The sequence below is a fragment of the Saimiri boliviensis genome, chromosome 4 (genome assembly GCF_048565385.1).
Source record: "Saimiri boliviensis isolate mSaiBol1 chromosome 4, mSaiBol1.pri, whole genome shotgun sequence".
Classification (NCBI taxonomy): domain Eukaryota; kingdom Metazoa; phylum Chordata; class Mammalia; order Primates; family Cebidae; genus Saimiri; species Saimiri boliviensis.
The window spans coordinates 134,516,678-134,539,838 of record NC_133452.1 but is presented as its reverse complement, the minus strand read 5'-3'; the positions used below and the strand labels follow the sequence as shown (position 1 = coordinate 134,539,838).

General features: G+C 43.6%; 1 protein-coding gene across 1 annotated transcript; it reads left to right on the top strand.

Annotated features, from left to right (window-relative positions):
• The first annotated feature begins 246 nt into the window (after window positions 1-246).
• LOC141584205 (RWD domain-containing protein 1-like) lies at window positions 247-21,796 on the top strand. Its single transcript, XM_074397109.1, is given in 6 exon segments — window positions 247-307; window positions 4,109-4,278; window positions 5,575-5,732; window positions 6,964-7,045; window positions 21,177-21,367; window positions 21,369-21,796. Coding segments are annotated over 6 exon segments (1,086 nt in total). The 3' UTR covers window positions 21,793-21,796.
• The last annotated feature ends 1,365 nt before the right edge of the window (window positions 21,797-23,161 follow it).

Sequence of the window (23,161 nt, the reverse complement as noted above, 5' to 3'; positions counted from 1 at the left end):
AGTCCTCCATGGCCGTTGGCAATACAGACCCTGCAATTTGGCATACTTTTGTCTTGGTGTTGACTTTCTCGCTCCACTACAACATTTTGGAGATATTATCAATATCCCATCGAGATATTATCTTTGTCCATCACCAGTCAAAAGTCATCTCAGAGTCTCACCCAGGTGACCGCTCCCACCTTGGGACCTCTAGAGGAGGTGCCCCCTGAGATGTTCCAGGGCCCCGGAGTTCCAGCCCCATGAAGGATGAGCAACTATCTGGTCGACATTCACCTGAAATTCCTCAGGGTCCCAGGAAGTTCCAGAGGTAAGACAGGTCTGGGGACTGGTCCATCAGAGAGACATGAGTCAGGGGACCAGATGTGCTCATTGCAACTCTGACCAAGCAAGCCTACCATGAGATGTCACTGGAGGCTCAGGTTGCCTCACTGGAGGCTCAGGTAATTTAGTTTTAGTTGTTTCTCATAACCTCGGTGTGAGTGAGAGAGTGACTGTGTATATATGTAGTTCCACAGCTGGAAGGCTACGGGGCTTGTATGGGCCTCACTTGTGGTTCCACGGGGATGTCCTAAGGCATAACAGTGATTTATCTCAGGACTAAAAATTCTGAGGTGACCAAGTCCAGGGTTTATATGGGTACACCTTAGCCATGATGCTCTGTAACATCCCTCTGAGGATGTGGCCGGGCAGGCATCAGGCTGGTCTTCCATCTGGGGGGCACCCATCCTTTGTCTGTCAATCCTGTATGTGGTTCTGCCTTTATTGTAAATTTACCAGTTTTGTTAGACTCCTGTTGGCTGATATACAGTGATTTAGACCTGTTACTCTTGAGTGGATAATATTCTCCATTGGCTAAGTGACCACTGACTTCTAGGAACTCTAACTGAGTTTACACCCCTGGAAATAATTTTGTTCTCTTTCCTTTTCTTCTTATTCTGTCATTGAGGCCTCATTCTTCCTTTTTTTTCCATGTCTGAGAGAAAATTATGCCCCCAATGACTTGGGTGTAGTTTTTTTCTCTGTCTTAGGGAATCAAACTTTAAATAAGAAACTACCAGCCCTCTTTGCCCATTTAGGGTAAAAAGTGGAGTAATTGTCTCTCCTGTCAAAAGAAAAAGAGAGGAAGAGAGAAAAAAAGTAGAGGAGGTGAAGAGGAGAGAGGAGACAGAGAAGAGAGGAGAGAGGAGACAGAGATGAGAGGAGAGAGGAGAAACTAGGAGAGAGAAAGGAAAGAGAAAGAGAGAAAAGAAAGTAGGAGAGAGGAAGAAGAGAGAAGAAACAGAAAAGAGAGAGAGAGTAGGCAGAGGAGAGAGGAGAGAGGAGACAGAGACAGGGAGAGAGAGGGAGAGAGAAAATAGACAGAAAAGAGAGGAGAGAGGAGAAAGAGAGGAGAGAGGAGACAGAGACAAAGACAAAAAAACAAAGTGAGAAGAGAGAGGGAGAGAGGAATTTAATGTTCTTTAGGGTCCTGTGTCAAGGTGACCAAAAGCTGCAGGTGTGGGAAACTTGCAGCCAGCCAGATGGCTGTGAGCTGTTTTAAACTGATGTGAAAAGCATTTTTTTTCTTTCTTTGCTGGCCACCAGCCCTTCCTGGCTTTCAGGCAGGCCACACCACCTCAGGGTGCATGTAAATGCATCCAAAAATATGGCATCCAAAAATACAGCAGAAAGCTTTCTGACTCTTTGTAATGCAAGTGACCTGTTAGCACAGTAGTTAAGGTATAGGTCCAGCAACTGCAAGGTTGTTGGTTCAAATCTTCAGTGAAGCCAGTCTTAAATTAGTGAAATCTCTTGGGGTAAATTCAAAAGCTGAAGGAAAAACCAAATGGGGTTGTAGTCTAGCTCCCGGCCTTGTACCCCCCTCCAATCCATGACAGCCAACTTCAAGGTTGGGTTTTCAGGCCAACATGGCGTGAAATTAACCTCTGGAAAACTCCACTCTTTATGTAAACTAGAATGGCCATCTTTTGGAGTTGGGTGGCCTGACACTGGGACCTATGACAAAAAAAAAAATTACCCAGGCTGTATGAAAAATGGTCGCAGGAACTCCTGGACACCCCAACTCGTTTCCATACATTAACCAATGGTTGGATTTAGTCCAACAACCCCCTCCATGGCTAAAACGCTGCATAAAACAGGCTAGACTTCAGGTCATGTTAGACGGCCCAAAGAAAGGCCCTTCTGGGCCAGCCATTCTCCCCACCCCAGCAGAGGATCAAGAATTACCTCCACCCTACTCAAGGCCCTCTGAACCAGGGCCTCAGCACCCCCCTGGACAGTACCAGTAACCAAACCTTGTCACCCCTGCACACTCACAGCGGTGTTCCACGCTCACTGGTGGTCCTTCTTCTCCTAGAGGTGCCCCAATGGGAGAAGACAATGGGGGTCGTCCATTCTTTGTTCACGTTCATTTCTCATCAAGTGACATATATAACTGGAAGATGATAGAAATTAAAGATAGGGCCAAAACACCAAGTGCTGGAACAAGCTTTATTAAGAGCAAGGGAAAAGTTGCAGGCTGCACCCAAAACTGGCATGCAGCATCCATGGCGGGGCAAAATGGTTTTTTTTTGGCCTGCAAGCTGGCAGATGCATCCAGTGTGAGGGGCTGTGCAGGAGGGGAGGTGCTGGGGAACTGCTGAGTTTAATAGTTCCCCTGAGGGAGTCATGCTAGGGAAATGCTGAGAGAGTTCCCAGCGGGTGGTCGTGCTGGGGAACTGCTACAATGTAGATGGGAGAAGGGGAGGGTTAGAAACCTGCTGAGATGGAAAGTTCCCCAGGAGGGGGCCGTGCTGGGAGGCTGGGAAACTTGAGACAGCGGCAGGGTTTGACAATGGAGTAAGCTCTGTCAGAAGGCTCAACATCCCCCGTTCTCTGAGAAGCCCCAGGCTTTGACAGAGCTCTTAAAATCTGCAGTCCAGACTCATCACCCCACTTGGGACGACTGCCAACAATTACTACTGATTCTGTTCACCACAGAGAAAAAAGGCAAAATTAGACAGGAAGCCCTGAAAGCCGTCATAGGTCCAGGGAGAGGAACAGTAGGAAACAAAAACAAAAACAAAAACAAAAACAAACAAAAACAAAAACAAAAACACAGGACTGAATTGAAAAGGATTTTCTCTCTACCCAACTCCAATGCGACGCCAACACCTTGAGGGGTCACCAGGCTCTGAACACTTTTTACTGGCATCATTTAGAAGGGGTTAGGGGAGCGGCCCACAAGCCCACTAACCTCTCCAAGGTAGGGACTGTAATTCAGTGTCCTCAGGAGTCGCTGGCTGCCTTTCTTGACAAGTGTCTACAAGAGGCTTATCCACTTATCGCACCTACACTTCTATACAGCCTGAGGCTCCAGAAAATCAGGGGACCATCAATCTGGGTTTTATTTTCCAGCCAGCCTCAGATATTAAAAGAAAATTACAGAAGTTAGAGGGATTCCAGGGAATAAATTTAACCCAATTGCTGGAAACTGCCCAGAAAGTTTTTAATAACAGGGATACTCCTGGAACCATTCAAAACAAAAAGTTACTAAGGCAGTAATAGCAGCCCTTCAGGAGACACAAGTCATTCCACGAGGGCAGGGGGCCTTGCAAAAAGGGCCCCTGGGGTGGCCGACCCCCATTAGAAAGAAATTAATGTGCATACTGTAAAAAACATTAGAAAAAATGAGTGCCCTGAGAGAAAAAAAGACCAGTAACCACTCAGGAAAAGCCACTGAGGGTTATTCTCAATTTAGAAGGTCAGGATTCACGGGGCTAGAGCTCTTATTTAATAAGCTCCCAGGATCCCAGGTTACTTTAAAAATTGGGGACAAACTTGTCAGCTTCTTAGTCAACACTGGGGTGGCCCACTTGGTCCTTAGCCTCTGGGACCACTATCCAGTAAAAAACAATTATCCAGGGGACCACAGGAAAAACCACAAGAAGCCCTTGGACCACCAACCAACTCATTGATCTGGGGAACAGTACCATCACCCACTCCTTCTTAGTCATTCAAGAGGGTCCGTACTCACTCCTAGGATTGGACTTACTTCACAAACTTCAAACAAATATTTCTTTCAGTGAGAGTCAGGCTTGCCTCTCAATTCCTCCTCCTTCGGCATCAGGGCCACCTCAGCAAATCCTCATCACCTGTGCTCTGCCAGATGAGTGTCTCTTGCAGGAAACTTTTCCTCATAGGCAGACCAACCACCACCATCAGACCTCTTCTGCCAGTTCCAAGAGAATGTACCTGGAGTGTGGGTGGAGACAAATTCCCCAGGCTTGGCAAGTCACCGTACCCCAGTCGTGGTCCAGGTATTAGCAATGGCAACTCCAGTCCAGGTACGACAATATCCCATGAGCCAGGAAGCCAGATGGGGAATTGCTCTACATATAACTGGACTCCTAAAAGGAGGGATTCTTACTACCTGTAAGTCCCCCTGGATTACCCTCTTGCTCTTTATCTTAAAACCAGTCACAAAGGACTATTGCCCTGTACAGGACTTAACGGAGGTAAACAAATGAGTGGAAACTGTCCACCCTACGGTTCCAAATTTGTACACCCTCCTGAGTCTCTTGGGCCCAGAACACCACCATTACACCATCTTGGATCTCAAGGATGCATTCTTTTGCATCCCACTGACCCCTGTTAGACAGCCCATATTTGCTTTTGAATGGATTGATTCTGATACTGGGGCCTTGGGGCAACTCACTTGAACAAGACTGCCTCAGGGGTTCAAAAACTCCCCTACTCTGTTTGATGAGGCACTTAGCCAAGATCTTGCTGGCTTCCGAGTTGAATTCCCTGAGTGTACCCTACTAGAATACGTGGATGACTTACTCTTGGCTACAAAAACCCAGGAGGCCTGTAAAGAGACCACCCAGTCATTATTAAAGACCCTACAGACTTTGGGTTACCGGGTTTCAGCTAAAAAGGCCCAACTCTGGCAATCAAAAGTTACTTACCTGGCTATATCATAGAGAAAGGCAACTGGGCACTGGCACCTAGCTGAGTCCAAGTGGTGCTGCAAATACCCACCACTGCCACAAAAAGCCAAGTCAGAAAATTCCTTGGGGCTGTAGGGTACTGCAGGCTATGGATTTTGGCATTTGCCGAGATAGCCAAGCCCCTGTATGCCTGCACTGAAGGAAATCAGCCCTTGACTTGGACAGACGGACAGAGATAGAGCAATGGGTTTTTGACAAGCTCAAGACTGCCCTGACTACGGCCCCAGCCTTGGCCTTGCCAGACATCTTTAAACCCTTCCAGTTGTTTTTGCATGAAAAACAGGGAGTCATTAAGGGGGTGCTCACCCAGACATTGGAACCATTGTCCCAGTCAGTTGCCTACCTTTCAAAAAGACTCGATCCCGTAGCCTCTGAGTAGCCAGCTTGTCTGAGGTCAGTGGCAGCTACAGCCCTGTTCGTCAAGGAGGTGGACAAACTAACCTTGGGGCAGGAGTTAAACTTAGTGGCACCCCATGTGGTGGAGTCACTACTCTGTGGAGCTCCTAGAAAATGGATGTCAAATGCCCGCATAGTTCAATATCAGGCCTTACTTTTGGACCAGCCCTGCATAAGATTTTTAAAGGCTACAGTTTTAAACCATGCCACGCTGCTACGAGACAGCGAGCTGGAGGAGCCCATACAAGACTGCCAGCAAATAATGGACCTCACTGATGTCCCCCTACAGAACCCAGAGGAGGTACTGTATACTGATGACACCAGCTTCATGGTCGACAGAGTCAGGTATGCCGGGGAAGCCATGGTCACTCTCAATAGGGTGATTTGGGCCCAGGCCCTTCCTCATGGAACCTTGGCCCAGAAGGCAAAACTCACAGCTCTGACAAAAGCCTTAGACTGGGCAGAGGGAAAGACTGTCAACATTTATACAGACAGTCGGTATGCCTTTGCTACGGCTCATGTACATGGGGCCATTTATAAAGAAAGAGGACTACTTACCTCAGAGGGAAAGACCATCAAAAACAGAGAAAAGTCCTAGCCCTACTAAAGGCTATATAGAAGCCCAAGGCAGTGGCATTAACAGACTGCAAAGGACACCAGAAGGGAGATTCACCAGAGGCGAGGGGAAACAGGGCAGCTGAGCTACAAGCCAGGCAGCCTGGGGACCAGTAAAACCTCTGACTCTTCTTGTAACTCTGCCGGCCCAAACCCTGCCCCCTACCCCTAGGTACTCACCTGATGGAAAAAATACTTTGCTAAAGAGCAAGAGGGCACACAGATTCCACAGGATGGTGAATTCTACCTGACACAAAGATTGTGGTCCCCGAGGCACTAAGATGGGCCCTAGTTAAGGACGCACACCAGGCCACTCACTTAGGACAGACCAAACTAACTGAGCTGCTAAAAGCCAAATACTACATTCCCCACTTACATGAACTTATCAAGAAAATTACTACTCAGTGTGATGTATGTGCCCTGGTAAATCCGGGAGGGAACAGGTCTAGCCAGGTAGGAATAAGACTCAGAGGGACTAGCCCTGGGGAGGACTGGGAAGTGGAATTCACTGAAATAAACCCCCAGCAAATGGCTATAAATACCTCCTGATGTTTATAGATATGTTCTCTGGATGGGTCGAAGCCTTCCCCACTAGGTCTGAGACTGCTTTGATGGTCACAATAAAACTATTACGAGACCTTATTTCTCCGTTCAGCCTCCCTCTAACACTGGGGTCAGACAATGGGCCTGCCTTTACTGCACAAATTTCTCAGGGCCTAGGAAAGGCCCTGGGTTTATCCTGGAAATTGCACTGTGCTTATCATCCCCAGAGTTCACGGCGAGTCGAACGAATGAACCGGACCTTTAAAGAAACCCTGACAAAGTTTATCCTAGAGACGAGTGAGAACTGGGTCAGCCTGCTTCCCTTTGTCCTCCACCGTGTCTGATGCACACCCTATCAGAAAGGCTTCTCCCCTTTTAAAAATATGTTCAGCAGACCCCCCCCCCCCTTACTCTGCAGACCTGCAGATACCGTGCATGCTAAAGTCCATAATTATACACTCCTTAAGTCCTTACAGGTGTTCCAGTCTGTTCAATCCCAGGTACACCAGCTCATTAAAAAGACGCATCCCACCCCATCGGACCTTGCAGACCAGCCGAGACATCCCTTCCAGCCTGGAGACTCTGTCCTTGTTAAAACATTTGCCATCTCTGGCCTCACCCTCCATTGGAAGGGACCCTACACAGTTATCCTGACAATACCCACCGCACTCAAGGTGGATGGACTACTGTCCTGTATTCATCACACCCAGGTCAAGACTGCCCCACGGAAGGACAATGGAGTGTCAAACACTCATCCTCTGATTCACTAAAGCTAAGACTTGTGCGCTCTTCGTGGTCACCACCCTAATCCATGCTGTAAATCCCTATCGTCATCCCTCTACTGGCTGGATTAGACATTACTGGCTCCTTCACAGTTGAAATATCATCTTTTATAACTGGGGACCAAAATTTTAAAACTCTCTCCAGCACATAGATATTACTTTAGGCCACTTGGAAAACACCATTTCCCAACTCACTGATCAGGTTAAGTCTTTGGCTGAAATGGTCCTGCAAAACAGGCAAGAACTAGATTTGTTATTCTTAAAACAAGGGGGGGTTATGTGTCACTCAATAAACAACGTTGCTTCAATGCTAATAGGTCAGGCCTCATCCGAGAGAGCCTCTCCCTGGTCAGACAGAATCTCAAAACCAGAAACAGCTTTGAGAGACTTCAGAAAGATGGTATCAAAAAAATGTTTTCCTGGTCCCCTTGGCTCAGTTCCCTCCTTACGGGCCTGTTGGGACCTCTGGCCCTACTCCTACTGGGACTCATGTTTGGTCCCTGCCTCCTAAACCAACTGCTCAGGTTAATAAAATCTAGGGTAGACCTCATAAAATTAATGATATTGTTGTCTCAATATGGGCCCTTAGAACCAAGAAACAATACTACCCTTTTGGAGGAATCAATGATTTCATTCCTGTAAGTAAAACAAGGGGGGAATGTGACATGGTAAAAGCCGCATAAAACTGCATACCTCAACCACACCTCAGCTTTCTGTTGAAACTGCTCTCTGTAACCCACATGTGACAGGCAAGCAGTCCAAACCCATGCCAACTTGGCCCCTGTGACTTGTAATAAGTAATTATCATCTGTAATTTCCACCCTACCCAGACAATGTGTAAACTAATGCTTATCTTGACTTCTGTGAACCACGTAAGTAACTATCGAAATGCCCAAAGTCCCCTGGCCCTCGGAGGTTCCGGAGCCCCTCACTGTCATCTCCGCCCAGGAGGTGGTTTACAGAATCCACTAGCCCTCGGAATGTCTGAAGCCCCTCACCCCCACCCCAGCCCCTCACCCTCACTCCTGAGGTGGTTTTACAGGTATAAAAGGTCTTGACACCCTTCTTTCGGGGCCACAGGTTGGAGAGACACGAGTCCTCCGTGGATGCTGGCAATAAAGACCCTGCAATTTGGCATACTTTTGTCTTGGTGTTGACTTTCTATGCTCGCCCTACTACAACACAAATGTCCTTCAGTGCATGAATGAGAAGATCTGCTGGTTCAACTCATAACTCAGTCACACAGGAGCCTTCCTCAAGATTACCATTGTGCAATGAGTGCAATAAGTGTTTTGTGTGTACTTCCCATTTTCTCATGAAGAATATTAAAAAGGTATGTACTCAAGGATCAAAAATTTAGTGAAAGTAAAACTTAAATGAGAATGCAGTCTGGTGCCACTGCCTCGGTTCTGCTAAGGTGGTGGGTGTGTTACCTATTTTGCCATTTGCAGCATTAATGAAAAAGTCAACATAATGAAACAGGCAGATGGCATCTCTGTATTACTGTAAAAAGAGGTTTCCCTCCTGGACACTCTGAAGGCAGCTCAGGAGACCACACTTTAAGAATCACAAAGTGAATTTTGTTCCATGAGAGGCTACCTGCAAGCTGGAGAATCAAGAAAGCAAGTAGCATGACTCAGTCCAAGGCCAAAGGCCTGAGGTGCCAGAGGACGTGTGGGAGGGTAAAGTGTTGACTGGTGCAAGACTCAAAGTCCAAAGACCATACAACCTGGAGTTCTGATGTCCAAGGGCAAGAAAAGAAAGGTGTCCCAACTTGAAAGAGAGAAAGAGAGAAAATTGGACTCCTGTCTGCCTTTTTGTTCTATCTGGCCCTCTAAGCAATTGGATTGTGGCTGCGCACAGTGAGGGAGAATCTTCCCCACTCAGTCCACCCACTCCCATGCCAATCCCTTTTAGAAACACCCTCACAGGCACACCGGAAACAATGCTGTTCCAGCTATCTAGGCATCTCTTAATCCAGTCAATTTGACACCTGAAATTAACCATTACAGTCAGTATCACTGAAATATTTGTTCTTTGAGAAAGGGATCTGGTCTGTTTCCTTACCACTGTTTCCCACCATCATAATCAGTAAATAGTCAGAGCTCAGTAAGTATTTGTTAAATAAATATGTCAGTACAATCACAGTATAACAGTATAGTAAGGCTTTAAAATGTTTAAAGCAGTCTCTGGTTTAATATTCATCACTTGAGTTGTGTATGAATTTATTTATTTATTTATTTTTGGAGACAAGGTCTTGCTCTGTAGCCTGGTATGGAGGGCAGTGGCATAATCACGGCTCACTGCAGCCTCAACCTTTCAGGCTCAAGCAATATATATACATATATATTTTGTAGAGACAGGGCTTTGCCATGTTGCCCAGGCTGGTCTTAAACTTCTGGGCTCAGGCAATCTACCCTCCTTGGCCTCCCACTCTTGATATTACAGGCCTGAGGCACTGCACCTGGCCCAAGGAATCTATGAATTTTTAAAATCCCAATCATAAGAAAATCTTTACGTACAAGCATGCTTGTCAAAATATTACCTACCAAAAGACAAGATGAAAGCAGATGGATCTAAAAGACCTCCAGTTACATCATCTCCTTATTTGAGATGGAATGCAGCTTATAAAAGTGTGTCAACTTTTAAATGTTTTAATTAATTTTTAGATGGAGTCTAACTCTGTCATCCAGGCTGGAGTACAATGATAGTGATCTTGGCTCACGGCAACCTCTGCCCACTGGGTTCAAGTGATTCTTCTGGCTAAGCCTCTTAAGTAGCTGGGACTACAGGCACGTGCCATGACTGCTGGCTAGTTTCTTGTATTTTTAGTAGAGATGGGGTTTCACCATGTTGGCCAGACTCGTCTCAAATTTCTGACCTCAGGTGATCCATCCACCTAGGCCTCTCAAAGTACTGGGATTACAGGCATGAGCCACTGTGCCTGGCCAAAAAAGCATGTAAACTTTATACAGAATTTACAACATGGAAAACTACTTGTATAATAATACATTCAAAAAGCAACATTTAAAATAACCTATAACGTATGAATGTAACTTGTACAATAAAAGTATCTATAAAAATATATGCATAGAAAACAACAAAATGGGCCAGGTGCCCTGACTCATTCTTATAATTCCAGCACTTTTGGAGGCCAAGGCTGGTGGATGACTTGAGATCAGGAGATTGAGACCAGATTGACCAACATGGCAAAACCTCATCTCTACTAAAAAAAAAAAAAAAAATTTGCTAGGCCTGGTGGTACATGCGTGTAGTCTCAGCTACTTGGAAGGTTGAGGCATCGAAATCGCTTGAACTTGAGAGGCAGATTTTTCAGTGAGCCGCGGTCACACAACTGCACTTCAGCCTGTGTAACAGAGTGAAACTATGTATCAAAAACAAAAACAAAAACAAACCAACAATAACAAAATGGAAATCATAAGAACTCCTCTTTGTATGTAAGGTAGAATTGGGTTGTGAATCCATGTGGACCTGGGCTTTTTATGGTTTGTAGTCTGTTAATTTCTGCCTCAACTTCGGCCTTTGTTACTGGTCTATTTAGTATTTTGACTTCTTCCTGGTTTAGGCTTGGGAGGGTGCAAGTGTCCAGGAATTTTTCTGTTTCTTTCAGGTTTACTGGCTTATGTGCATAGAGTTGTTTGTAGTAATCTCTGATGGTAGTTTGTATTTCTGTGGAATCGGTGGTGATATCCCCTTTATCATTTTTTATTGCATCATATTTTCTCTTCTTTTTTATGAATCTGGCTAGTGGTCTGTCTATTTGTTGATCTTTTCAAAAATCCAGCTGCTGGATTTGTTGATTTTTTTGAAGGATTTTTTTGTATCTCTGTCTCCTTCAGTTCTGCTCTGATCTTAGTTATTTCTTGTTTTCTGCTAACCTTTAATTATTTTTTATCTTGTCCCTCTAGCTTTTTAATTTCGATGATAGGGTGTCGATTTTATATCTTTCCTTGCTTCTCATGTGAGCATTTACTGCTATAAATTTTCCTCTAGACACTGCTCTAAATGTGCCCCAGAGATTCTGGTACCTTTTGTATTCATTCTTGTTGGTTTTGAAGAACATCTTTGTTTCTGCCTTCATTTCATTGTTTTTCCAGTCAACATTCAGTTTTTCCAGTCAACATTCAAGAGCCAGTTGTTCAGTTTCCATGAAGTTGTGCAGTTCTGAATTAGTTTCTGAATGCTGAGTTCTAATTTGATTGTACTGTGGTCTGAGAGACTGTTACGATTTCCATTCTTTTGCATTTGCTGAGGAGTGATTTACTTCCAATTACGTGGCCAATTTTAGAGTAAGTGCAATGAGGTGCTGAGAAGAATGTATATTCTGTCTGTTGTGGGTGGTGAGTTCTGTAAATGTCTATTAGGATTGCTTGGTCCAGATCTGAGCTCAAGTCCTGGATATCCTTGTTAATTTTCTGTCTCATCGATCTGTCTAATGTTGACAGTGGAGTGTTAAAGTCTCCCACTATTACTGTGTGGGAGTCTAAGTCTCTTTGTAGGTCATTAAGAACTTGCTTTATGTATCTGGGTGCTCCTGTATTGGGTGTGTATATCATTAGAATCATTAGCTCTTCCTGTTGCATTGATCCTCTTACCATTATGTAATGCCCTTCTCTGTCTCTTTTGATCTTTGTTGGTTTAAAGTCTATTTTATCAGAGACTAGGATTGCAACTCCTGCTTTTTTCTTGCTCTCCATTTGCTTGATAAATCTTCCTCCATCCCTTTATTTTGAGTCTATGTGTATTCTTCTATGTGAGATGGGTTTCCTGGATAGAGCACACCATTGGGTTTTGACTTTTTATCCAATTTGCCAACCTGTGTCTTTTGACTGGGGCATTTAGCCCATTTACATTTAAGGTTAATTCTGTTATGTGTGAATTTGATCCTGCCATTTTGGTGCTAGCTGGTTGTTTGGCCCATTAGTTGACACAGTTTTTTCATTGTGTCAAGACTCTTTCCCATTTGGTACGTTTTTGGATTGGCTGGTACTGGTTGTTCCTTTCTATGTTTAGTACTTCTTTCAGGAGCTCTTGTAAGGCAGGCCTGGAGGTGATAAAATCTCTCTACAATTGCTTGTTTGTAAAGGATTTTATTTATCCTTTGCTTATGAAGATTAGTTTGGCTGGATATGAAATTCTAGTTTGAAAGTCCTTTTCTTTAATGAAGTTGAATATTGGCCCCCACTCTCTTCTGGCTTATAGGATTTCTTCTGAGAGATCTGCTGTGAGTCTGATGGGCTTCCCTTTGTGAGGAAACCTTTCTCTCTGCCTGCCCTTAGCATTTTTTCCTTCATTTCAACTCTGGTGAATCTGATGATTATGTGTCTTGGGGTTATTCTTCTTGAGGAATATCTTTGTGGTGTTCTCTGCATTTCCTGGACTTGAATATTGGCTTGCTTTGCTATATTGGGGAAGTTCTCCTGGATAATATCCTGAAGAGTGTTTTCTAGCTTGGATTCATTCTCTCTGTCACATTCAGGTACATGTAACAAACATAGATTATGTCTTTTCACATAATCTCATATTTCTTGGAGGCTTTGTTCATTTCTTTTTACTCTTTTCTCTCTAATCTTACCTTCTCATTTTATTTCATTGAGTTGATCTTTAATCTCTAATATTCTTTCTTCTGCTTGGTTGATTCAGCTATTGAAACTTGTGTATGCTTCATGAAGTTCTCATGTTGTGTTTTTCAGCTCCATCAATTCATTTATATTCTTCTCTAAGCTGTTTATTCTCATTAGCATTTCATCAAATCTTTTTTTAAGGTTCTTAGTTTCTTTGTATTGGGTTAGAACATGTTCTTTTAGCTCACAGAAACAGGCTTCTGAAGCCTGTTTCTGTCAATTTATCAGACTCATTCTCCATCCAGCCTCATTTCCTTGGTAGTGAGGAGTTGTGATCCCTTAGAGGAGGAGAGTTCTGGTTTTGGGTGTTTTCATCCTTTTTGTGCTGGTTTCTTTCCATCTTTGTGGATTTATCTACCTGTGGTCTTTGTAGTTGGTGACTTTCGGATGAGGTCTCTGAGTGAACGTCCTTTTTGTTGATGATGAAGTTATTTCTGTTTTTTAGTTTTCCTTCTGACCATCAGGCCCCTCTGCTGTAGGACTGCTGGAGGTCCACTCCAGACCCTGCTTGCCTGGGGATCACCTGCGCCAGCTGCAGAACAGTAAGTATTGCTGCCAGTTTCTTGTTCTGTTATCTTGTCCCAGAAGGAAAACCGCCAGATGTCAGCCTGAGTTCTCCTTTGTGAGGTGTCTCTTTGGATATATGGGGGCTGGGGAGCTGCTTGAGGAGACAGTCTGTCCCTTATAGGAGATCAAGTGCTGAGCTGTGAACTCTGTTGTTCCGTTCAGAGATGCTGAGCAGGTACATTTAAGTCTGCTACAATGGAACTCATAATCACCTTTTTTTCCCAGGTGCTCTGTCCTGGGAAAGTGGGGCTTCATTTATAAGTTCCTGACATGCTGTTTCCCTTTTTTAAGAGATGCCTTGCCCAGTGAGGAGGTAGCCTAGTCAGTCGGCCAGTAGAGTGGCTGCTAAGCTGCCGTGGTGTCTGAGCAGCTGCTGTGTGAACTTTGTTGCAGTTTTGTTTATAGAGGTATAGTTAGAGCTGTTTGGTAATGGTGAACTGCCTCAGTAATGGTGGACTGCCTCAGTAATAATGGACTGCCTCTATAATGACAGACACCCCTCCCCACACAGAGCTGGACCATCCCACGTCCAGCTGTGCTTCCTCTGAAACTCTCAATCCAGAGCGTTTCAGATTCAGATTGCTGGTCTTTGTGGGGGTGGGACCCGCTGAGCCAGATCACCTAGCTCCCTGTTTCAGCCCCTTTTATTCAGTTGAATGGGTGACTCTGTTTCCCAGGCATTCCCGGCACCAGTTGAAATGGCATCCAGATTTGTGTGGGTTTTTGTGTGGAAACCCGCTGTGCTGGCTGAAACAGCAGTGCTGGAGACTTGTGGCACTTTTCTGCCTGGGAATCTCCTGGTTTGTGGGCAGTAAAAATTTGTTTGGAAATGCGGTGATCACTCACCCTCTGCATTCTCGCTAGGAACTGCACTCCAGAGCTGTTTTTATTAGGCCATCTTGGATCATTTCCTTGTTTTTCTTTTCTCAGAAGGCTAGTCAGGTGAAGCAGCAGGAGTGGAAAGGGAACAAATAAATGAAAAAAGTTTTGACAGTGACTCCTGGGACTGAAAAAACTTTGAAACTTTCACTTTATCTGAAATGTTGGAATTCTATATTACAGCTCTGAGAGATGAGGCAGAATCGCTTGAGCCCAGGAGTTCGAGGCTGCAGTGAGCTGAGGTGGTGCTACTGCACTTCAGCCTGGGTGACAGAAAGAGACCTTGTCTCAAAAAAGAAAATAAATAATCATGAAAAATAAAATTATATTAAAAATAAAAATAAAAATGGGTTTGTATGGAGGTTAAAAAACAATATTTGTTTGAAACATGAAGCTAAGTCTCAAACCCAACTAGTTGCAGATATTTTAAAAACCAATGTGTTAATTAAAACCCAACACCAGAAACACACTTTTCAGAGGATTCGTCATATTTTCTTGGCATTGACGTTTTCCTAAAGTGCTCTTGATAGAAATGCTTTTAGTGTAGTAGAGAGATGCTAATAACATTTACAAAAGAGGCTATAATAAAAAGAAAAATGCAAAATCGAGGCAGACGCACTTTCCCATTTATACTCAAAGCACCGTTGAAAACTGCACTGCCATAGTGTCTTTGGGTTGAGACAAAGTCGAGGCAAATCTTCTTCCTGGAGTATTGGTTTCCCCTTTCCAATGGCCAAAGGCTTTCAGAGGAAGTCTGAAAACTCGGGCTGGGTTCGAGTCTGAAGTCTCAAGAATGCTTATGCGGGCAGTGACGCTGTAGGAACCAGTGGGTCTGGGCGATGCTCTCTTGAACTTCACCCGGTGATGATGACCAGAAAGACAGGATGCAGCAAAATGGCACGGGTGAATCAGAGGCCAAAGGAGGACTCCCGGTTCCAGCGTGTAGGATGTGCTTCTTTATAATGGAGTCCTTGTATTGGAGGAGAGGTGAGGACACTCAGGGAATAAATAGCAGAGGGAGAAGGCGCAGCAAGGGAGGACTCAAAGCCTCTAGAGCCCTCCTACGCTTCCTTCCTTTTGAGCTGGATGTTACTGCAAAGGAACATCGCAGCCCCTACACAAGGCACCCGCTCCCTTCTCTCAGCTACCACTGATGAGTTCCAACTAGGAGGAGACTAACACATGTCCTCTGCAATGTAGACTCCTTATCTCCCACCCCGGCTGGTTTACTAAATCCATCACGATAAGACACAAAAACCAACAACCAAATCTGCCTGTGACTTCTCTGACCTCTAGAGGGTCCTGCCCCCTCCCAGTTTCTCACCTGCTTCCTTCATGCCCTGCCCCCTGTGCTTTGTCTCCACCTCCTCATCCTTGTCCCTCTCTGGCCCCCACTCCTGAGTATCTCCCACATTCTTCAGAGAACTTCCCCTCATGGAGTACAGACTCCTCCACCTCCAGGAAAAAGAGACGAAGACCACTGAGAGGGGCCTGAGAGACTCCTCTAACCCCATCCCAAAGTCCCCTTTGCAGCAACAGTATTTAATATAATATAAAATTCCAACATTTTAGAGAAAGTGAAAGTAACAAAGTTATTTCAGTCCCTGGGGTCACTGTCAAAACTTTTGTGAGAAATCTTCTAGGTTTTCCCTTACTTAAAATGTGTAATGTGTAAGTGGAATTACTGGTATTATAATGTGGTATATCCTTATCCTTTTAAAAATGGTTAAAAGAATTCTGGGCACACATCTATTCATAATGACACTTAAAATTGATCTTAGTTCCTTCAATGACTGTATAGAAGTTTACTGCATGGCTGTTCTTTGGGGGATGATGAAAACATTTTATATTCCACCACATCAGAGAGAGTGGATGGATTCTTTCATTTTTTATGATTTTAGCATCAGAGTCTGTGCAATCCTGAATACTTGACATGGATTCTCCAAAAATGTAGATCTTGAGACATAAAGGTCACTCAGTCTCCTGTGAATCGTGAATCCCCCCTGTGTCTGCGTCTCACCCACAGAGGATCCACAAGGGGAAGAGCAGTGAGGGTCAGAGCCCAGGTGGGTTCACACTGAGGACCACCCACATCCAGGGCACACAGAGGAGGGCCTAAGGTGAGAGACCAGCCCCTGCCCTGGGTTGTGGGTGATAGGTGGGTGGGACAGTCACCAACTGAGTATTCCTGGAGCTATTGCCATTTTCCTCCTGAAGACCCCACCCCTGCACACACCAAATCACTGCATCCCTCGTGGAGCAGCCTTCTCTTTTTAAATGTAACACCCACTAATCATAAACCCAGCCACTGCCACTTCCAGTGACACCCCAACAGAATAAGCTCTAACTCCCACTGAAATTGCCGTCAGAGTTGCAGCTAACCATTTATTTCTGTTTTTGTTTTTGCTTTGGTTTTTGTTCTGTTGTCCAGGTTGGATACAGTGGCACGATCATGGCTTACTGCAGCCTTGAACTCCCCAACTCAAGGGATCCTCCCTCCTCAGCCTCCTGAGTAGCTGAGACTACAGGCATGTGCCACCACCTTCAGTTAATGTTTGTGTTTTTTGTAGAGATGGGGTTTCACCGTGTTGCTCAAGCTGGCCTCTAATTGCTGGGCTCAAGGGATCTTCCTGCCCCGGCCTCCCAAGTTTCTAGGATTGGCATGAGCCACCTCCCCAGGCCTGAAGCTGAGGTTTTGGAGCTAAGGCGGGAAGTCGTTGTAGGGTTTGCACCTGGCCGATCTGAAAGGTGGTCCTGAAAGGTAATGTGTGACTAGGAGAGCCCTTGGCAGGAGGGACACAGATGTCTCTGATAAAAGGAAAACAAGACAGATGGGAAAGGATCCACAAGTGAACGTCAGTGGACCCTGTGCTCACACAGCACTGGGATTGGAAAATCTTCTTCCAGCGACTTTTGGCTTGTGGTTTTGCATTCCACCGTCTCAGTCAGGCCATTGAAGACAATCCCCTCATTTGGTGAACATTTCTCAAACACCTACTGTGTGCTGGTCATTGTGTTTAGAGGAGCTGGAGCTGAGGTAAAAGGAACTAAACCCTCCTTGACCTTGAGAGTGGCCCAGTCTTGCTCAGGCAGAAATCAGTGTGGAAATTATAACACAAATGGTTGGTGGGACAGGCATTTGCTTTGCAGACCCAAATGTAGACCATCTGCTCTGACCTCAGAGTCACAGAAGCTTCATAAAATAGATGCTGAGGTATGTTTTGAGGTATAAATAGGACCCCAACAGGAGTCCAGGACAACAGAGCATTGCTCAGAATCCAGGATGTGAATTTTTTACCCCAGGCCATGGCAGGACTTGGATAAAGCTCACTAGAAAACCAAGTCTTTTCTGGCAAGAAAGTGTGTCCCACATCTGACTATCCAGAAGTCGGAGTTACTCAATATTGTGTCTTCAGATGGAGAGAGAGAAAGAGCCTGATCTGAAAAGCAGAATTCTTCGGAGTAAGGGGAGGTTAAAATGCAGTTTCTGATTCAGTACGTCCAGGGCAGGACCTGAAAATTGCATTTCTATCAAGTTTCCAGGTGATGTCAATGCTACTTGTTCTAGGACTATGCCTGAGAACCAACACCCGAAGGCAATGTGGTTTGATTTCTAATATCAGAAGAAAGCTGGGAGGGAGAGGTACAGGATAAATGAGTGCATAGCTCGCCAGTCCTGGAGAGCTTCCCACCCCAAAGCTGCAGTGTTTGATTTACTTGGGGATGGCAGACACCCAGGAAGGAACCAAACGTGGGTTTGCAGGACGATCCAGAGGCTCAGCTTCACACAGCACCTGAGGCTTCTGCCACTCCACAACTAGCCCCACCCCCTCAGTCCTTCCTTCCCCTCACAACCTCCAGGATTTGCCCTAATGCCCTGAACTGAGACTCAGAGGTGCTGGTCTCTGGGAAGTAGGGCCCCTCCAGGGATGGCAGAGGGTAGCTGTGAGTGTACCTTGTGATCCAAATACAGGTTGACCTAGTGGGACAAGTACTTAGAACAGGCTAATAATGAGGACTTTGAAAATTTGGCAAATGTGTTTTCCAGTATTACCATTCTCTTGTCTAAACGTCACATTCTTGAGCCAACATAGGCAGTAAGGTGTGTTCCGACCCCACGGAAGCCAGCATTCTCACATGAGTCCCCCTTACAATGCCTTTGTAGGTTCGACTTTCCTATTTAAACCAAGATTTGGCCAAAGTTTCTTTCACCAAACCAATTACATTTGTTCATTGCCCATGCTCTTGTTTGGCTTCCTTTAACAAATGAAAGACAGATATATAAAGAAAGATAATGCAATTAAAAAGAAAGCAACATACTGAATTAAAACGGTAACAAACATCCTTAAGGAGTGAGGCAGTTTTTAGACTGTTTTTAATCTTAGAGAAGAGAAGATAATTATTTCTATCAGGGTTTTTTAAAGTTTTTTTTTTTTAAATTTTGAGGTATTTTATTTTGTTTGTTTTGTCCTTTTTGGAATTATCTTCTGACTTGTCTCAAAATTCAAAAGTTTAAAAGTGTCTCTTTTACCCCATCACATCCTTATCAGGAAGCCACTGATATCAGTCTCTTGCTTATTCCTTCAAAGACATTTTATGCATATGCAAGCAAATATAAATGTATACGTATATGTTCTATCTACCTTTTCACACAAATATTAGTAAACTCCATATGCTTTTCTGCACCTTGCTGCATTCTCTTAACATCGTATCCTGGAGACCATCCATTATGAAATATGAAGAGATTTGCTGCATCTTTCTTTTTTGGTTCAAAATTCTCATGATACCCCATTGTGCAGATATGCTATGCGCTTTTTTAAAAAACAGAAATTACTCCTTTGTAGCCACTTTTAAAAATCAGTTTTGTATCATCTAATAAAAAATAGAGGTTACTCTTTTCGAAAGTTGTGCTTTTTAACCAACCACTATCTGATAGGCATTTGGATTATTTCTTTCAGAGAACAATTTGGCATCATGTAGCATCATGTGGGAAGGGTGCCGTGACCCTACTCTTACCTGCATATTCTAAGGAAACTCACGTATCCCAGTGACCAGAAAGCAACATCCCAGGATGTTCATTGCAGCAATGTCTGTAATTGAGACAACCTAAAGGTCTGAAGAGGGGAAGAGAAAAATTGTAGCAGATTCCTCCCATGGAATATTATCCAGCAATGAAAACAAATTAACTATTTGTGTAGACATGCATTCATCTCACAGAACCATACCAACTGGAAAAGCAAGAAAATGATAAAATCAGCAAGAAACAACTTTTAAGAAGTCTAAAAGCAAGGCCGCATGTGATGCCTCATGTCTGCAATGTTAGCACTTCGGGAGGCTGAGTTGGGAAGATTGCTTGAGCCCAGGATTTGGAGATTAGCCTGAACAACATGGCAAAACCCTGTCTCAACAAAAGTTAAAAAAATTCGCCAGGCATGGTGACATACACCTATAGTCCCAGCTACTTCGGAGGCTGAAATAGTAGAATTGCTTGAGCCTGAGGGTCGAGACTGTACTGAGTTGTATGTGTGACACTGTGCTCCAGTCTAGGTGACACAGCAAGAACCTGTCACACACACACACGCACAAATATTCAAAAGCATATAAAATGAAGATGTTGTCTAAATCTTACTAAAAATATAAAGGCATACACCAAATTCAAAACATGCGTCCACCAGCAGTTCTTGCTCTGCTCAGTACAGTATTGGCTAAAACAAATGCATATCAGAACTGTGGAAATCAGGGCTATCTACACGTATTTCTACTATTTTCTGTATATATGACATGTAGCCAATAATATTAAAATGTCAGAAACTGACAAACTTGGGTGGTGGCTTTACAAAGGTTTCTTGTAATTCTCTAGTCTTTTTTCCAGCTAAACCTACTTCATCATAACATTTGTGAAGTGAATCCACAGGAGTTGAGCAGAATGAAAAAGAGGTATTGAGTGTGAGGAAAGCTGTGGAGAGGTACAGACAGATGGAGAGATTACAATACCCAGATGTCAGTGACCTTCACAATAACAGACTTTCTGGAGGAGTGTGAGCTAAAGCCAGAATGAAGTGGATGAAATACATAAAAGGGATGAAGGAGTGAGGACTTCAGGGTGCAAATATGGGGTTGGGTGGGCCAGACTAAGAAGTGAGAATGGATTCTGAACACTCCGCTTTAGGTCTAGCACTTACAGAAAGAGAAATCAGCTTTATTTACCTCCTTCTACAATCTTTAGAGAAATCTTCTGAAACATTACAGAAGAAAAGATATGAATGGCCAGTAGTCTTCAGGGAAAAATGCAAAGTAAAACCACAGTGAGAGACCACTGTGCACCCATTAAAATGGCTAAAGCTAAAATGAGTAACAACTGTAAATGTTGGCAAGGATGTGGACCAATCTGTACTCTTATCCAATCTGTGGATAAAAGTACAGCCACTTGGGTATTTTTCACTGTATGTAAACTTGAGGGTAGTCTGGACAGTTTCATCATTTTCTCCAGCCTCAGATGTCACAGTAATGGTGAAGCTGGGTGGACTTTCTGATAATACTTAGCAGGACCTTGTCAAGTGAAGCACTACTGAAGGAGAATGTGGTATCAGGAGAGTCCATTTATATTTTGGAAGGCTAGTTGTTAGGAGGGTTGGATCAATGTGCAATCAAGCTGTGAAGGAGTCAGGGTAGATGGACTCCAGAGCCTCCAGCTTGTTGTGCTGCTCCTCGCCGTAATCTGTCATCGCGGCCCTTGCTCTTGCCCATGGATTGCCCAGACACCTAGGCGGCGCGCAGCTGCCGCGACAGCTGCCGCGCTGGGAGAGCAGGCTGCAGCCAGGCGGGCGCCAGATGAAGCGCCCCTTTATGAAATATTCTCTCAGGAAAATCTAGAAGATAATGATATCTCAGACATTTTAAAATTACTAGCATTACAGGCTGAAGAAAATCTTGGTATGGTGATGATCTTTAGTGACAGCTGTGCAAGAAAAATTAAATGAAATAGTAGATCAGATAAAAACTAGAAGAGAAGAAGAAAAGAAACAAAAAGAAAAAGAAGCAGAAGAAGCTGAAAAGCAATTATTCCATGGCACTCCAGTTACAATTGAGAATTTCTTAAATTGCAAGGCCAAGTTTGATGCAGAACTCTTGGAAATTAAAAAGAAAAGGATGAAAGAAGAAGAACAAGCAGGAAAAAATAAATTAAGTGGGAAACAACTATTTGAAACAGATCATAATCTTGACACATCTGATATCCAGTTCTTGGAGGATGCCGGAAACAATGTGGAGGTAGATGAGTCTTTGTTCCAAGAAATGGACGACTTGGCGCTGGAGGATGATGAAGATGATCCCGACGACAATCCTGCTGACCCAGAGAGTGACTCAGCTGATTAATGGACTGTCCCCGCCTGCAGAGAGGTTTGACTGCCACAGCATCTGTGGCTATGCTCAGAGGGTTTTGGTTTTCCTTTCTTTTTTTCTAGGAAAAAATTATTTTCAGGAGAATATTCTTCTGATAGCTTTCATCATTGAACTTAATAAACTGACCTTAAAATTTCAAATAAAAAAAAAGTACAGCCACTTTTAAAATCAATTTTGTATCATCTAATAAAGTGAAACAAACTAGTACTCTATGGCTAGCATTTTCACTCCTAGGTATTTACTCAAGAGAAATGAAAATTATGAACAAAAATTCCTGCATAAGAATGTTCGTAATTCCTTTATTTGTAATAGTAAAATATCAGGAATACTCCCAATGTGCAAAAAAAAATTGTGAATCAGTCACAGAATGGAATGTTTATCACCAATAAAAATAAATGAACTACTGATATGTGCAACAACACGGATATATCACATAGTTAATATTACAAGTACAAAAAGCGAGATGCAAGGGAAGCCACAGTGGATGAGTGAATTTGTATGAAGTTTTAAAACAGGAAGAATGACTTTGTCATGATAGTCATCAGATCAATGGCTGCTGGAGGAGGGGGGCTGAGGTGAAGGGAGAAGAAGGGAATTTTCTGTATCTTGACTGTGCCATGGGTGATATAGCTGTATTTGTCAAAATTTGTTGATGAATTTGATAAAAGCTAATTTTTTGGGTTTATGTAAATTTAACAAATTTAAAATGCTAATAATAACAATTTTAATGTTAGTGATAAAAATACTAGTTAAAAATATTAGCAACCAAATCCAATAACACACCAAAAATATACACCATGATTAAATTAGTTTTATACCATGGATGCAAGGATGATTTGACATATGTAAATCAATAAAGGTGATATACCACATCAACAGAATAAAGGACAAAACCATATAATCATCTCAGTAAATGCTGAAAAAGCATTTGATAAAACTTAACATTGCTTCTTAATAAAAACTCTCAAGAAACTAGGCATAGAAGAAACATATTTCAGCATAATAAAGGCCATATATGACAAAGCCACAGCTAATATTATACGGAATGAGGACAAGCTGGTAGCCTCTCCTCTAGGATCTGGAACAAGGCGATTCCCACTTTCACCACTTTTATTCAACACAATACTAGAATTCCTAGCCACAGCAATCAGGGAAGAGGAGGAAATAAGGCACATTGGAAAGCAGGAAGCCAAGTTATCCTTGTTCATATATGACATGATGCTTTACTTAGAAAAACCTAATGAATTCACCAACTAAATTGTTAGAACTAATAAATGTTAGTTTATTAGTTTGAAATTAGCACAGAATTCACTGAAGTAGCAAGATACAAAATCAACATGCA